The sequence below is a fragment of the Lemur catta genome, chromosome 1 (assembly GCF_020740605.2).
Source record: "Lemur catta isolate mLemCat1 chromosome 1, mLemCat1.pri, whole genome shotgun sequence".
Classification (NCBI taxonomy): domain Eukaryota; kingdom Metazoa; phylum Chordata; class Mammalia; order Primates; family Lemuridae; genus Lemur; species Lemur catta.
In genome coordinates, this window is record NC_059128.1 from 48,517,515 (window position 1) to 48,535,428 (window position 17,914).

A 17,914-nucleotide genomic window follows, 5' to 3' on the forward strand; every position below is an offset into this window, starting at 1 on the left:
AACTTAGTCAGTTGGTCACATCTACCTGAAAATAAGGTTCGAAAATGGAATTATTTATCTGGGTGTACTGCTGCTCTGAAAAAAAGAAAAACTGGAGTTCTATTTCCCTGTTCCAATAACTAAGATTGTGAGATCTAGTTTCTCTAATCAGAAAGACAAGTGAACAGCAAGAAATAGCTCTCAAAAATACACTGATGATTAAGTCTATATGGATAATTAAGAGTTGACTACAGTAATGCTATTTAACATTCAATTTTCTAATTTGGTGCTGAGACATGTAACAAAGATGAAAAGGGAGAATAAAATACAAAGTTAAAAACAAGAACATTTTTCTCTTAATTTCACCTATATTTTAGGCAAGGGAGATTTTCTGTCCTAAAAAATTCAAAACTATCTTTTTGACAGTCTATGAACAAAATGAACCTAAAAAACAGATTTACCCTTTAGAAAATCATAGAATTACAATTGAAAAGAGACCCAGGGTTACTTGGTTCACATACCCTTTTTGGTATTTTACCTTTATGATATTACCTTCTCCAAGTGATCAGCTGGCCTCTCTTTGAATGTTAATATTTCTTGAGGTAGTGCACTCCATCCTTAGAAAACTCTGACCTTGAAAATTCTTTCTTATGTTTAGCCAATATCTCTCTATAGCTTCCATTCACTAGTTCTAGTTCTGACCCATGGGGCCATACATAGCCTTGAGACTGTACAAATACTTTTATACAAAGTACCTAGTAAATATTTAAACAGAACTACCATGTTCCTCTGAATCTTTTTTTCTGTAGGCTTCAGTAATAAATTTTTATCTTTTTGTTTCAAAATTGAAACAACTTTGTTTTACTCAATGTAAAAATGTAAAATATATGGATGTATAGAAAATATAAAATAAAAATCTCCCTCCTAATTCTACCTGCTTAAAATAACCACAGTTAACATTTTAATTTATACTGTACACACAACTGGGATGGCCATCCAGTTCACAACTATCATCTCAATGGCCATGTCTACGCTTCCCTCTTCTTATGAAAACAGTCCACTCACCTGACCAAAGTCTGGCAGATCGCAGAATCTCAGCCTTCTGGTAACAGTGATTGGTCAAAAGTGTGGGCATATGATAACAAAGCTAATCGAAATCCTGCCGTGAGATTTTCATACTGGGAAGCTGAGAGAAGAATCTTCTTTTTCACTATGGTTTTAGAGTCATAGAGTATTTATCTGTAGAAGTAGCTGGCAGTCATGTTCCTCCCAATACGGAGAAATGATGTCTGCAGTAACAGAGAATAAAGCTAAAACAAGATAGAGAGAGAGACAGAAAGACATGAAAGGCAGATTGAAAGAAAAGGCTGACAGCGTTCATGTCCCACTCTATAGTCCCTGAATTCACTAAAATGTCTATGGTTCTTGAAACAATTTATTTTATAGTGTGAGCTACTTCAGTCCTTCCAACAAATATATTTTTCTATGTAAACTAATTTGAGGTGGATTTGCCACCAAAAAAGTTCTTGGTTATATAGCCAAGAACTTTTAGACTTATAAAATGTATCAAAAATATATTCAAATAAGCAGGATGATAACATAATTACTGCTCTTTAACTTATTTTGTTTCCTAACTTAAAAATAATCATGGACTTCTTTCTATGACAAAGCCTCTACATTTCTCTGATCAGTTTTAATGGCTACATAAGCATTCATTTGAATAAGTTACCATTTTTATTTAACAAAAGACCTATTGATAAACATTTAAGTAATTTTTCATTTCATTAGTATAAACAATACTGCAGTTATCCTTGTATATATATCATTGTATACTTGTACAATTATTTATGTATAAAAAACTTCTAAAAGGATTGTTAGATCAAAGGATATATGCATTTGAAATTTTGATAGTTATTATCAAATTTCCCTCTAGAAAAGTTGTAAGCATTTATATTTGCATCAACTTCATGGGAGAGGGGCTGCCCCTTTACATCCTCACCAGTACTGGGCATTATCACAGTTTAATCTTTGCCAGTATGGTAGTCAAATGTACTGTCTCATTGCTATTTTTATTTTCACTGATTTAACTGTCAGAAAGATTGAGCATCTTTTCACTTTGACCATTTATATTATATTTCTTTTCTCCTCTTCTTCCTCCACCTCCTTTTTTGAGAATGGCATCCTATAACAAACATAATACTTTAGACTACATATCAGGCCCAGAACAGGACAGGGATATCAATCACCTCATTTATTCTGAATACTTAAGTTAATTCTGTGAAATATAAGTTTTTTAAATAACAGTGAATTGAGACTTTTTCAATAGCAAGTGACAAAACAATCTGAACTGGCTTAAGCAGAAAGGGAATAATTCGTTCATATAACTAAGCCAAGGGGTATTACAAGGTTCAGATGCAGCTTGACTCAGGACCTAGTTTTGTTCTCTCCATATCTTTGGCTCTGTTTAGTCTGTGTTGATTCTTTCCTCAAGCAAAACTCTTCATATGTGGTGGCAAGATGCTCACATCCCCTCTGGTTCAAGTCCATGAGAAAAAGGAAATTCTATACTCTAGTAACAAATAAGATTCACTGTGAGTGGGCAGACCTAGATCATTTTACCACCCTGAACAAAACATTGTGCACTGAATGGGATATGCTGATTAATTAAAGCCTGGGTAACCTGTTACATCCCTAGGGCCAGAGGTGAAGCACCATTTTGAACCATCTAGGACTGAGGGTGGGAAAGGACTCGATTCCAGAAACAAAATCAGATATTATCGCCAATAGGAGGATGAAGGGATGCTAGGAAGGCAATTAGCAAATGATTACTATAGATAGTCACATTTACCAAGGACCAAATGAACCGCCAATCAAAATCCTGATGTCTTTTTCACAAAGGAAATAAGGCTACGACCTCCAAGTCTCTTTCTGGAAAAAAACACTAAATTGTCTACCTTCTCTTCAGTTTACTATTGGTGGGGGTAGAAAACATAGATTCATTGACCTAGAGCCCTTATTAAGAATTTAAGAATAAAAAGACCTAAATAAATGAAGGCATAAATGGTGTTCATCGATTGGAAGCAATCTTGTTAACAGGTCAGTTCTCCCCAAGTTGATCTATAGATTGAATGAAATCAAGATAATAAATATGCCCAATCACCCCCGAAAGTCTTGTCATGCTCATTTGTAATCTTTCTTTTTTTCCTCTTCTTTTTCCTTCTCTCCCCTCCTGTATTAGTCTGCTTGGCTGCCATAACAAAATACCATAAACTGGATAGCTTAAACAATAGAAATTTATTTTCTCACAATTTTGGAGGCTAGATGCCCCAGATCATGGTGTAGGCCAATTTAGTTCTGGGTAAGAGATCTCTGCCTAGCTTGTATAGGTCCACTTTCTTGCTGCATCCTCCCATGGCCTTTCCTCTGTAGCATGTAGGAAGAGAGAGAAAGAAATCTCTTTCTCTTCTTAAAAGGCCACCAATCCTATTAAGACCCCACACTTATGACCTCATTGAACCTTAACTACCTCCTTACAGGCCCTATCTCCAAATATAATAATATGGAGGGTTACAGCTTCAACATAAGAATTTGAAAGGGACACAATTCAGTCAATTATAACATTCTGCCCCTGACCCCAAAAATTCATGTCCTTCTTGCTTGCAAAATACATTCATTCTATTCCAACAGCCCCAAAAGTTTTAACTCATCCCATAGTCAACTTTAAAGTCTAAGGCCCAAAGTCTTATCTAAATATCATCCAAACCAGGTATAGTGAGACTCAAGTTACAATTCATCCTGAAACAAAAGTCCACTCTAGCTGCAAAAATTGTGAAACTTTTCATTTCCAGAACCTCTGTTTGATTTTTTTAAAATAATTCAATTTCTTTAGTGAATTTTTCATTCATTTCCTGCCTTGTTTTTGTGGTTTCTTTATGTTAGGTATCTATTTTCTCTTGTATTTCATTAAGCTTCCTTACAATCCATATTTAAAATTCTTTATCAGTCATTTCAATATTCTCATTTTGGTTGGTTTCCATTGCTATAGAGTTATTGTTTTCTTTTGAGGGTGTTCTTTCACTCCAATTTTTCACGTATTCAGAAACCTTTCGCTGATTCCTTCTCACCTGGAGCAGCTTTTGCTTCTTATTTTTGGATTTTCTTTTGATTAGATAATTTCACACCTAGTTTAATCTCTGAGACAGTGGGTGGTGCTTGCGGGTGAGACAGAACTACACCCTGTCTGATTGTGTCAGTAAATGCTGTAGTGAGTGTGCAAACTGACCTCCCCGTCAGTAGGTGGTGCTTGCCAGAAGGAACAAGCTGCAATGTTGTTTTTGGGTCCTGTGACCAGCTCTAGTCCCTTGGGAGAATCACTTGATTACACCAGGTGGTGGGTGGGGCCTCAGAACTTCAGGTGAGTCCTTATTCTATGCCACAGCAGAGGTGAATGGGGGAGTATAGCTGGGCAGGGCTGGGTTGGGTGAGCTTGCCCTCAAGCTCCAGCAAAGCTGGCAAAGTATCTGCTTCAGCATGGGTCAAAGGTCTGCTCCCAGCATCTAGGCAAAGCTACCAGGGAGAGGATGTAATGGCTTCACCCAATCACTAATCTCCCCCCTTTTGCCCCCAAACAATGTGATTGAGACCGGAGGTACAGGATCTGGCCTGTGGGCCTGTCCCCAGATCCCCAAAGATCAATCCCTGACTATGATGTTAGGTATATAACAAGGTATTCTGGGTCTCCTGGGGATGAAAGTGGGTACTGTTGCTTTGGTGCAACAGCAGGACCCTCATCTTGGTCCTGCCCCACCATAATCATCTCCATACCTGGGGGAGGAGGGAACACCCTATGAATCTGCCAATTATAACTCAGTGCTCCAGCTGCAAAAGAATGCAGAGGACTCTCTAGCCCACGGGCCAAGCAGCATAGGTACCACAGAGTCCAGAAATAGACCTAGAACAACCCACGTGCATAGTAATTCAACTTCCAACTGTCCAATCAAAGTGGTTCCATGGTGACGTCTGAACCATGAGAGGTACCAATCCAGGCACTATAAAACAAGATGTGGACTATAACCAGGCCCTTTTGTGCCCTTCTTTTTGCTCTCCCTTTGCTGTGACAATGGGTTCAGTTAACATCTGTGGCATATGTATCATGTTCTGTAAACCTGTATCTTGCTCTTGCCTTATAATCCTATCTTTCTCTCAATAAACCTCATTTTCGTGCTTGCTGGACTTTGGTGTATCTGGTCATTCTTTGGCCATGAGTGTGCCAAGAACCAACATTTCAGACTAAAACCTGACAATGCCAGGAAGAAGAATGCTGGTCCCGAGTTGCCCACAATATGCCCAAGCAGGTTCGATGTTCCTCCACCGGGGTGTGCCCGGCACACGTGGAGTCACCAGGCAACCAGCAACAGGGAGGGCCACTGGGCAGGGAGCTCACAGTCCAAGCATCCCTCAGTCTGCTTCAGGATCCCTAGAGGAAAGGTCTGAGTCCCATTCTCTATGGCAGCCTTGAAGCCCAGGAAGCCTAGGAAGCCTTGGCCTGGTGGCTTTATCATCTATCTTGCCATCACAGGTGGGGCAGGGTAAGGGGAGAAAAAAGGGTCTGGAAAGGTTTGAACCCCATTTTCTGTGGAAGGTCTGGTATGGTGGATGCACCAATAGAGAGGGGAAGCAGTTCCTGTGAGCCCTGGCTCAATCATCTCTCAGCAACCATAGGCAGGGTAGGGGAAGAGGAGGAAAAGAGTCTGAGTGGAAGTAAGCTAGCACTCTGATCATTTCTGTCCCTCTCTTCAGAAGGCAGACCACCCAGAATGTTCTGGGGTCATGCAGATCCCCCAGGACCCACTAGCTCCCTATTGCCCCTGCGGTCTGGGCTGGAGTTGGGAAACGTTTGTGTGGGAAGAAGCAACACAAATACTGAGGGGCTGAGGCCCCCTGGGGAGAACAAAGGTACACAGTGGGTGGAAAAGCAATATGGTGCCTGCTATCTTGGCTCGGGTCTGCAGTGATGGGAAGTGACCCTGAGGGCACCAGCTGCCTGGTGCTTCATCCTCAAGAAGCTCCCAGTTCAGTGGTGGCAGCAGCTTTTGGGCTTGTGAGGGTAGAAGAGCAGCAGTTTGGGAGCCCAATGACTGCCAGAAATCAGATGCTCTACCTACCCTTCTCACTGGACTCCAGATCTTTCGGGGGTTGATCTCTGCCAATGTCCTGCTCCTTTCATGTTCTGCTTCTAATTCTGGGGGCTTGAACTTCTGAGATGAAAGGCTCAGGCAACAATGACTCTGAGTCCAGCCTCTTCCTGCTGAGGACTCCCGTCTGCCAGTCACAAGCTTGGAGACAAGAGCCTGCAATGATCTTTTAATTATTGTTTTGTGGTAGCCATGGAAGTGTGCAATTCTGATCTCCTTTTATGAAAAAAAAGAAAAAAAAAAGTCACTGAGCTGTGAGGAGTGCAGTTAGCTGGCATCATCCAGCTGCAAAGCCTTTTGGATCTGTTAAAGCCTTTAAATCAAGGCCATATTCTTCCCAGGCACCCTCCAGCCTGGCAGATACCAGGGCCTGGCCATTTTTGCACACTGCAGAACTCCTCTGATGGGCTACCCCTAATCTCCCTACTGGGTTAGATAAGACCTTGTTAAATCTGCACTGCATGCTCTTGAAATTTCTCCAGCAGGAAAACAAAAATTAAAAAAAAAAAATCTGCATTGCAATCTTAGACTCCCCTTGCCCAATTCAGCATCCTTCAATCCTTCCTTTTACAAATGTCAGATCTGCATCAAGAGCTCAAGATTTACCAGGTCAAATCCTTCTTCCTCCCCTTTAATCTTCTGTAAGAGTTAATGTTTTGTAGGTTTATTCCCCAATAAACCTCTCTCGTACTCCTAACTCCAATTTGGCATCAGCTTCCTAAATGATGTGAACTGATATTGTGATTGCATTTATCACAATTTGTAATATGTGCATATGATTATGTCTGTGTATACTGTTTCCATCACACAGCAATCTCCTTGGCAGTCTTTTCCACTGAAGGGTCCTTCTCTCATAAAGCCTAGATAAACTCCCCATATATGGCAGTAGTGGTTATACACTTACATAAGTATACTCCTTACATAAGGTCACCCAGCTGACACAGTGAGGAGGACTGACATTCTGTCTCAGGGCATTATCTGTCAAGAACAGGACTTCTCAAATCTTAGCACTATTGAAATTTTAGACTGGTTAGTCCTTTGTAGTGGAGGAGCTGTCCTGTGCATTCTAGGCATTTTAGTAGCATCCCTGTCCTCTACCCACTAGATACCAGTGGCACCACCCCTAGTTGTGACAATCAGAAATGTCTCCAGATACTGACAATTGTCCTGTAGGGGACGCAAAATTGTCCCTGCTTGAGAATCATTGGCCTTGAAGAAAGAACATTTTTCTAACTTCCCCAAAAGTGCCATATGGTCAGTCAGTAGTCCTGCTAGAACTTACATGGTCCTGGGAATACTCTTCCAGGCTAAGCAGTCCCAGATGACTTGGCAGCAACTCCCACACAGTGGGAGTCCTGAGGCTTTCAGTCCCTTCCTCCTATTTCTGTTCTTTGGACCCTATTTGGGTCTGCACGTGTTCCCATGAGTCTAGGTCTAAGATGGGACAGATTATTCCAGGTGGCTAACTATGAACTAAGAGAAGCTTTCTCCTCCAGGCAGACAGAAACTTAAAGGAGGGCCCAACCAGGGCAGCATGTTGATGTCTCAATAGACAGATGAACATTGTCCCTTGGCCTCTATGTCTTCTCATCACACTTTGTTGTCCACAAACTGATTTATCCAGTTTGTTTGAAAAATCATAGCCATCCTTATATAAATTCCTGTTGCCATTCACCTTGGAGCATGCTGCCTACTTGCTACTTCTCACGTAAGTGGCTAATTAAAAAAATAAAAGTCTGTGATTCTGAGTGTCTGCCCTTAATATTTCAGGGTTCCTATTTTGCCTTAAAGAGGGAGCCATGACTTTCTCCATCACCAGGCAGAGAAACTTCTTACAACTCAGTTTGAGATACTTTGAAGGTTTTCAAACTCCCTCTATCCCACAAAGTGTATTTTATATATGTGTTTAGCCTATATTTTAAGTCTGACTTTTCCCACAAACTTAGTGCAAGTCCATGTCCAGTCATTTTCTCATTATGCAGTATAGGCGAGAAACTCTTTATCCATGTAGAATTTGCTTGCCTTCCCCCTACCTCCAATCAGTTTTGTTTCCTTACTTGCATTCATCTGGCTGTTTTAAATTTATATTTTGGATTCTGAATATTCATTGTGCACAAAATTTAGTAGATACACGATTTAGAAGAGGGGACTGCAAAAGTCATTTGAAAATTAATCCATTACAATCTTTTCAGTCCAGTATTCTAAGTCTTAACGAGGTAACGAGATATATGACACTAGCAAGTTGAATACTCTTTCCTAGATGAAGTATAAAATAAAAAGAAGCTCTCTCATCCCTGTTAGGTTGGGAAACCCCCCCCCCCCCCCCCCCCCCAAATATCAGAAAGCCTGTGAAACAAAAGCCAGAGGAGTCTGGAGAATCTCAGGTTGTAAATCTAACTTCCACCACAGGCAGTTGCAGCCACTGCAGCGTTCCTATCCCCCGTAAGGACGAAACTACCCCGCTCCCCATCTCTGCAGGGACTACTCCCTCCCCTGGGAAAACCCCAGGACTTTCCCCTCCCTCGGGGTGGAGGCTTTTTCGCCTCCACCCATCTACTCCCAGACGCTCAAAATAAAACAGCATTTTACTACACATAAGGTTTCGTGTGTCTCCCTCTTGGCTCCGGACCTACCAGTCCCAAACGCTGACTGGGGGAGGAGGACAGAATTCATGGAAAGACAATGCGGGACTGGAGTTGGATGGGGGTTAGTGCTGAGAACACTTGTTGCCGCTTCTCTCCGACTCAAACGCGGCGCACTACGCCACGCGGGCCCGCCTCTCGCTCGGGCGCGGAGCCCACGGACACACCGCGTCGCCGCAGCCGTCCGTCAGAGCACAGCGTCCCTGTGCAGTCTAAGGCGGGACTCGGTCAGAAACGGACCACTGTCAAACTGCATTGCAATCCAAAGTTGTCGAGATTAACGCTTTTAGAATCTGAGATGATGACATGTTAAAAAAAAAAAACAACTCCCACACAATTCCTGAGGGAAGAGCTCAAACTAACATACCGCTGCGTGTGTGACTTTGCAGTCAGTCCATTATTCTCTCAAGAACAAAACATTTTCTCGGCCTCAAGTATATAAACACATGGCGGACCGAGAAAACTAGCAGTTCTCTCAAACCCATTCAGTATGCCGTTTTCCTCAGCAACGGCAGGAACGGATAACTAAGCGCTATCCGCAGGCGCTGCGTAGGCGGGGAGGGGAGCCAGGCAGGGCCAAACTTAAGCACGGCAGTGGCGCCGGCGGGCGCTGGCGGCGCGGGACGAGACTTCCCGACGCGGAGCGTTCCGGGAGGAGCGGCAGGAAGAAGGGAGGGCGCGTGCCCTAAGCGGACGAAACGAACTTTGAGAACTAGAGGAGCGTGATGACAGCTTAAGGTCACCCACTTCTTGAGGACACACTGTTGTCCACGCGGCGGCGCGGAGGTTGCCCTCGGTTTTCCGGAGTCCGGGTGAGACGCACGGGGGCGGTGACGCAATTCCTGAGCGCGCCAATCCCGGGCTTGCGGGAGGGCGGGCTCTTCAAGTTTGAATTCCCGAACTGTTGTGGCGGAACCTCACCGGGAGGCGAGCGGCTGCCTGGGCGGGCTGCTCGGGGCAGGGTCCGACGTGGGCCTGAGGCGCCAGCCCTGGGGCGTCCGGCTCCCCCTTCGCTCGCAGCCGAACCCGGACTGCGGCAGTCTCGCCGTGCCAGACCCTTCACCCCAGGTGCGTGCTCCCCGCTCCCCGCCCCTCGCCTACCCGCCACGGGTCAGCGCCAGCGGTGCGAGTCCCCGGCCTTTGAGCATCGCGGCTCATGCGATCTGTTGTAGATTTTAGGCTTTGGCAGTGATTTCACCGCTGTGCACTCACTCGGTGTGTTTTGTTTTTTTGTTTTTTGAGACAGAGTCTCACTCTGTTGCTCAGACTCTGTTGCTCAGGCTAGAGTGCCGCGGCGTCAGCCTAGCTCACAGCAACCTCAAACTCCTGGGCTCAAGCAATCCTGCCTCAGCCTCCTGCCCGGCTAATTTTTTCTAGATATATTTTTAGTTTTCCATATAATTTCTTTCTATTTTTAGTAGAGACGGGGTCTCGCTGTTGCTCAGGCTGGTCTCGAACTCCTGAGTTCAAACGATCCGCCCGCCGCGGCCTCCCAGAGTGCTGGGATTACAGGCGTGAGCCACCGCGCCCGGCCACTCGGTGTGTGTTTGTTGCGTGTGTACTGCAGTAGTTAAGGGAGAACACTATTGCTCACATTCATTCCGATGGTGAACGCTCTAGGTGTTTGTTCTAAAATCACTTCTAGGAAGAAAATAAGACGCTTTACAATGATTAGCAAGTAGGAAAATTGTGTGCGTCAGAGCCCGGCTCTTCGCCTTGGGATCCAGGACCCACAGAGCTATAGAAGCAATTGATTCTTCCATCTTATGTTTTCTTCTGATTAAATTATTAAATATATGCTGATTGCAAACATTTTCAGATGTTAATAAATAAAATTATTTAGAAAATGGAAGGCCCCTCATCCTGGCCTTCAAAGATAAGTACTTTATAGTTTGGTTCACTTGCTTCCAGATTTGTTTTCCTTATGCTTAGGCTTATGTGTGTGAGTGTGTGTGTGTGTGTGTGTGTGTGTGTGTGTGTTTTACGGAAATGCGTTCTCTTCTGCTGCTTCCTTTTTTAATTTTTTTCATGTTTTTTCCAAGTCAGTACATAGATATCTTTTTATTGAGTACATAGAATTCAATTGTATGGGGGTAGTGGAATTTCTTTTGTCCTTTATTGGGTGGTTTCTAATTTCCCTGGTACTGCAGTGAACGTCTTTGTGTAGTGGTAGACTGTCGCTTGTTGATAAAGAACTTGGGCTTTGGATTTGGGTAGACTTGGTTGAGTTTTGCTCTTCCATACTTGTAAGTGTAACCTTAGGTCACTTAACCACCCTACACACCTTCATTTCCTTTTCTTCAAACTGGGAACAACAGCAGTACTTAACTCTTAAGAGTTGCTGTAAAATTATATTTTGGCTGGCATGTAGTAAATACTAAATATTGGCTGTTATTACCACATATATATTTGCATTCCTATGTAGATGTTTCTGTAGGGAAAAAATTTAGAAGAATTTCTGTGTCAATGGTATGCAGACCTATATTTTGAAATTAATTTTTACCAATATGATAAGAAAAAGAAATTTGACGGTTTTAATGAGCATCTCTTCATTGATTACTAAAATTGGGTGTTGACTCATTTATTGGCCTTTTGTACTTTTTCTATTAATTGCCTTTCATGTCCTTTGGCGATTTTCTGTGTTGATCATTTTTTTTAATTGATTCATTAGGTCTCTTTGAATGTTATATAAATTAACCCTTTGCCATATGTGCTGCATATTTTTTTCAGGGGCTTCACTTGCATGTTAACTTAAAATCCTCTTATTTTATTTTCCCCGAACTCAACCTTCCAGTTTTGTTTTGTTTTTTGGTTTTTTTTGGTAGAGATAGGGTCTCACTATGTTACCCAGGCCGACCTCAGCCTCCTAAAGTGCTGGGATTACAGTCACTAGCCTGTCCGTCCTCCCAGTTTTGGTTAGTGTGCTCTGGGATTTTTGACTGTTTCCATTATAAAAATTATTATTACTACTGCTACCACTGCAATAAATTCTAAGAAAAACTTTCTACAGTCTTTTTGGGAAGAGGAGTAACAGTTACATTCAGGGCCATATACATGATAACGGTTGTTTAGCCTTAGTTCTGTGTTTACATATGGAGTCATGTGTCACTGGGATATGTCATGAGAAGTGCATCCTCAGGTGATTTTGTCATCATTGTGAGAACATCAGTGTACTTATAAAAACCTAGATGATAGCCCTTTGCTCTTAGGCCACAAACCTGCATAGCATGTTACTTAATACTGTGGGCAGTTGTAACACAATGGTATTTGTGTGTCTAAACATACCTAAATATAGAAAAGGTACAGTAAAAATACTTTAAAATTATATTAAAATATTATAAACTTATAGGCCTACTGTAATAGATGTGGCCTGTTGTTGACCTCAGCATCATTATGCAGTGCATGAGTGTACCATGAATGCTGATAGCCAGGCCTTTCATACAATGGTTTTCCCATTCCTGAGTCTTTATGTTGAATAAATAGACATTTTTTTTCTAAGTACATCAGCATTTGTTAGTTTTCAGAATAAGTTATAAGGATTAAATTTTTTCAGACAACTTTAAGCAGTTAATGAATATAGAAACATACCATTTTTGAATTATATTCTCCAGTCTGAGGAGGAACTAACAATTTCTTGTTAGGTCAAGTGTGCTTGGTCTTCAGGACACACTGTTCTTTCCTCAACTTGAGGGATGCCACTTAGTGAATCCCCATTGTTTTATGTCTGTCTGTTTCATCAGAGGCTCTAAGCATTAATGATATGTTTTTGTTTTGCTCTTTTAACTAAGAGGAGAATGGGGCTTCAGGTCTTTCTTGGGTAACCTATACCTAGTAGTTGGGTTTTTTTTCTGTATCTATTCTGCAAAGCATCTATGGTCAGAGGAAATCCTAGATAATTTTTTTCCTCAACATTCTTTCTTCCACCAACTGCTGTCAACTATTGGCAGTTTTTTGGCTTATATAGAGTTGTTACTTATCACATAGTGGGAAAGAAGTGCTCCTAGAGGAACTCTCTGTGTCTTTGGGAGGGAGAGTGGAATTTGAAGAGTTTTCAGAATCTTGATACTCACTTTTAATCCTACTGATTGCCTGAATTGGGGGCAGAGGGATGTTGGGGAACATGGAGGGAGGAGCTCTATGCTGGTTCTTGGAGCCTTTCAATGTGACAATGTTTATCTGCCTTAAAAGGAAAACAGTTCTGTATGTCTAGTACAGATTGGGCCTGTTTTCGGTGCTGCTAGTTTATTTGCAGGTTTTCCTTCCTGTTTAGCATTTCATTAGGCTCTGAGGAATTGAGATTGTATAAACCGAAACATTCTTTGTCATTTTTTCCTGCAACTGCCTAGTTTATTCATTTTTGTTTTTGAGAGACGGTACAGCTTTACTGCTATTTAAAGTGAATGGCTAACAAGTATTATAACTCTCAGCACAGGATTCCTGGCACCTAGCACAATCATGAACATATAAATATAAGCATTAATATATATTTTCTGGATTAACATTCTGTGGGAGAATTACAATGGTTTTTGCATCACCAGAGGTGGGGTATCCCAAGATACACTTCCTTGTGAGCTGTTGTTAACTGAGAAATATTTTTCTTCTTTTCTCTCTTATAAATTATTGGATAAGGCCGGGCGCGGTGGCTCACGCCTGTAATCCTAGCCCTCTGGGAGGCCAAGGTGGGAGGATCGCTCGAGGTCAGGAGTTCGAGACCAGCCTGAGCGAGACCCCGTCTCTACTAAAAATAGAAATAAAAATTATATGGACAACTAAAAATATATATAGAAAAAAATTAGCCGGGCATGGTGGCGCATGCCTGTAGTCCCAGCTACCCGGGAGGCTGAGGCAGGAGGATCACTTAAGCCCAGGAGTTTGAGGTTGCTGTGAGCTAGGCTGACGCCATGGCACTCACTCTAGCCCAGGCAACACAGCGAGACTTTGTCTCAAAAAAAAAAAAAAAAAAATTATTGGATAAAATAGTACTTTGTATATGAATTTTTTAAATATTCACTCTCCATGGAAACTGTTAAAATTGCCAATGCCAACTATATTGCAAGTCATCACAGTAGGGTATTGGGAAAAGTTTTCAATTAGTGATAGTCTCACGTTGAGTAAACCTCATTGGCTATGATATTGCCACTGTACAAAGCTGTACATGAATTTTTAAGTTATTTATTTCTCACAGAAGTTAGTGTACATAAAGATACTTAATGTCTTTTGGCCTGACTACATTATTATTTTCTGTTACAGGTTTTTTATATTTGTATGATGTCAAAAACTGATTGGAATAATTATAAATTCAGTGATAAGAGATGCTATAAATCTAGAATAGTAAGCTCCAGGCTTCTTGAATTGAAATATTTTATTTACCAAGTATTACTGAATGCAACTGTATGGTTCCTCACCTGGAATCTTCATTTCTAGGTGTGGAAAATAAAATTTATATGTAAGAAATAAGTTAAAACAGGTCTAAAACTATGTAAGCTCAAGTATATGGTTTCCTCTAAAAATTGTAAATAGCATTACATTTTTTAAAAATTTTAGAATGAATTTTTTACTTAAGGGTTTTTCAACTAAGACCTTTTAAGTGTTCTGGAGCATAAAAAATCAGGATTAGGGATTATTTAAATAAGCAAATGGATTTTTTAGCTTTTATGAGATCATTGTAGCTGCTGCCTTAAAATTTATGTACCTAAAGGGAAAAACCATATTTTGAAACTTAATCTTTTATAACAAAATGTAGCGCCATAAGCAGATGTCATTTCATTCTTTTTCATACAAATATTAGGTTGAAACTTTCAAGACTTAAAGTTCAAATAAATTTCAAAAGCAGATATTCAAAATTTAATACTTAGGCCAGGCACAATGGCTCACCCTTGTAATCCCAGCATTTTGGGAGGCCAAGGAGGATCACTTGAGGTGAGGAGTTGAAGACCAGCCTGGGCAACATAGTGAAACACTGTATCTACACAAAAATTTTAAAAATTAGCTGGATATGGTGGTGTGCACCCATAGTCCCCTCTACTTGGGAGGCTGAGGTGGGAGAATCACTTGAGCCCAGAAGTTCAAGGTTACGGTGAGCTATGATGGAGGGGGTAGGGCCTGTACTCCAGCCTGGGCAACAGCCTAGTCTCTAAAAAGGAAAAAAAAAACAAACAAAATTCAATCTTTAGAGGTATTAGGTATACATTATTTGATGAATGCTGCTTTTTTGTAAATACAAAGACAAAACTGCACATCTGCATTATATATATATTGCATTAAAGACCAAATTGCATATTATTGTTGGAAAAAAATAAAAACAAGACTTTAACAAAAAAATAAAATCTTAGTCTGATTTGTAAGCTATAGATTATCCAGTGTTACTATGAACCAGTTAAACATTTTCATTAGTGTAATGTTGTGGAAAGCAAATAAACTTTAAACTTTTTCTATACCAAAGCATGATAAAGGTTGATTTCACATTAAACTACAGGTGTCTCTGGATCCCTGCTGAAGTTCTGTCCTGAAAATTGTGCTTAAGTGAATTTTCTGTTAGAGGAACTTTGTTGCTACTGTCTTACCAAGATGATTACAACACCTTTCAAACATCCAGGAATTAACTTGTCCTCAGAGATGTCTTGTCAAAGCAGAAGTCTGCCCGTGGATGCAATCTTTTTTGACAGCATTCCTTCAGGCACACTTACTCCCGTAAAAGATTTGGTGAAATATCAGAACTCTTTAAAATTGAATGACTATAAAAAGAATCAGTTCCTAGAAATGACAACTTTTAACAATAAAAATGTATTTCAGTCTACCATGCTACCAGAGGCTACCACCTCCAACCGTTCTCTTGATATCAGTGTTATAAAGCCCAACAAGAATGGATTAACAAATAAAGCAAACTATGAATCACCAGGAAAAATATTTCAAAGAATGAAAGAAAAAGTACTGCGTGACAAGCAAGAACAAGCATCAGGAAACAATAATTTTTTGGAACCACAGAAAAACGAAAGTAACAAAATCCTCACTCCTAACAGAGCTGAAAAAAAACTATTGCAGCATAATACCTACCTCTGTGAAGAAAAGGAAAACAACAAATCATTCCAGTCAGATAACAGTTCACTAAAAGGTTAGTTTTATTATGTGTTCGCTAAAAAGCTACAGTGTCTTAAGTGTTTTGTGCCAGATACTGTTTTAGTGCTCAGAATAGGGCAGTGAACATAATGAACAAAAAATCCCTACCGGTATATACCTTACATTCAAGTGGTGGGGAGACATAATTAACATATTAAAATAAATAATTTTTATGATACAGTAAAGAGGAAAAGCAGAAAGAAAAAGAAAAAGCAGAGTAAGGATGATAGAGTTGGAGGGGGTTATAATTTTTAGTGGGGTGGGCAGGGTAAGCTTCAATGAGAAAGCATTTGAGCCCTCAAAACTGAAGGAAGTGATAGATACAGATATCTTAGGCAATGGGAAAGCATGATCCAGACAGGTAACAGCTGGTACAAATGCCCTGAGATAGGAGCATGCCTGACAAATTTAAGGAGATTAGTGTGCCATGGAGTGAGCACACAGAGCCAAGGAGGAGGAGGGGATAAATAAGAGTGGGTCAGATAATATAGGACCTTATAAGTAAGTGTAAGAGTTTTGGCTTTTACTGTGAGCAAAATAGTGAGCCATTGGAGGGTTTTGAGCAGAGGAATGACAAGATCTGGCTTAATTTTAAAATATCATTCTGGCTACTGATTTGAAATAGAGTTACTGTAGTAATCTAGATGACAGCTGGTGTTGGCTTGGTTCAAGTGGTAATAGTGAAGATAAGAAGTTCTTGGACTCTGGATATGTTCTAAAGGTAGAGCCAATAGGATTTGCTCATAGATTGGGAGTGGAATGTAAGAGAAAGAGATAGAAAGGATAATTTCAGGGTGTTTTTTGTTTGTTTTATTTTGGCCTGAGCATCTGGAAGAATGATTTAACTGAAATGGGGCAGACAGAAGGAGGAATGGAATGGAGGCTCATTCATTAATTAAAGTTTTTGTCATGTTAATTTTGATATGTCTGGCTTTTATTTATTTGTTTACTTTTTTTTTAGAGATGGGGTCTTGCTCTGTCACCCAAGCTGGAGTGCAGTGGCACAATCATAGCTCACTGCTGCCCTGAACTCTTGGGCTCAAGCGATTCTCCTGCTTCAGCCTCCTGAGTAGCTGGGACTACAGGTGCGCAACACCACGCCTGGCTAATTTATTTATTTATTTTTTTCTTGGTAGAGCTGGGGCATCTCAGTATGTTGCCCAGGCTGGTCTTGAACTGCTGGCCTCAACCAATCCTCTGCTGCTCCTCAGCCTCCCAGAGTGCAGGGATTACAGGCGTGAACATTTCTATGAAAAATTTAGGTAAAGCTGTCAATTAGGCTGTTGGAAAAAATTAGTTGGAATTTAGGGAAGTGATCCAGGTGAAAGAAGTATTTTGGAATCATTAGCACCTAAATAGTATCCAAAGCTATGAGATTAGATGAGATCATTAGGCCATTGAGAAAATGATGAGGACAAAGGAAAACCAGAAAAGTGATACTGTGGACAGACACCAAGAGAACAAAGTACTTTAACACATTGACTGCCACACTAGAAAAAAAATTTTTTCCTTAGGGCCACTGTGTTTTATTACAAAAATAGAATAAAAACTTTGAAAACAAAATGATCCTTTCCAATTAATGAAAAATTTGTTATTGACTTCTATTTAATCCATGTTTTTAGAATTAAATTGTCCATATTAATTGTAACAATAAGAACATCAACAAGATTTTCATGAACCAGCTGCACGGTTGTGCCCAGGTTTTGCTTCATGAGGCCCCGGGTTCAAAACTACAATGAGTTAACTACAACTTAGTTGGCAGTTAATGTGTTAAGGAGGGTGTCGTCAACTATGTCTAATGCTGCAAAGTGGTCAGGTAGGCTGAGATTTGACCACTGGATTTAGCAACATGGAAGTCATTGGTGATTTTGATGAGAGCAGTTTTGGTGGAATGGTAGGAGCAAAAACGTGATTCCAAGGGGTTTAAGAGAATGTGATGAGAGAAATTGGCAGTGGTGAACATAGACAATTCTTTTTGAGGGG

The 17,914-nt window shown here is 40.8% G+C and overlaps 1 protein-coding gene and 1 non-coding gene across 4 annotated transcripts in view; one reads left to right on the plus strand and one right to left on the minus strand.

Moving 5' to 3' along the window:
• Window positions 1-13,826: 13,826 nt before the first annotated feature.
• Window positions 13,827-13,966, minus strand: LOC123631049. The gene has a single exon (XR_006732931.1). It is a non-coding gene; the product is annotated as a U4 spliceosomal RNA (small nuclear RNA).
• Window positions 13,967-15,293: 1,327 nt separating this feature from the next.
• The window catches only part of MIS18BP1 (MIS18 binding protein 1), a 70,965-nt gene continuing 68,344 nt past the window's right edge, over window positions 15,294-17,914 (plus strand). For all 3 annotated transcript variants that reach the window (XR_006739121.1, XM_045567871.1, XM_045567884.1), the window contains exon 1: window positions 15,294-15,926. Coding sequence is in view for 2 of the 3 variants with exons in the window: in XM_045567871.1 (XP_045423827.1) it covers window positions 15,383-15,926 (544 nt within the window). In the remaining variant the exon portion in view is untranslated. The remainder of the gene's footprint in view (window positions 15,927-17,914) is intronic.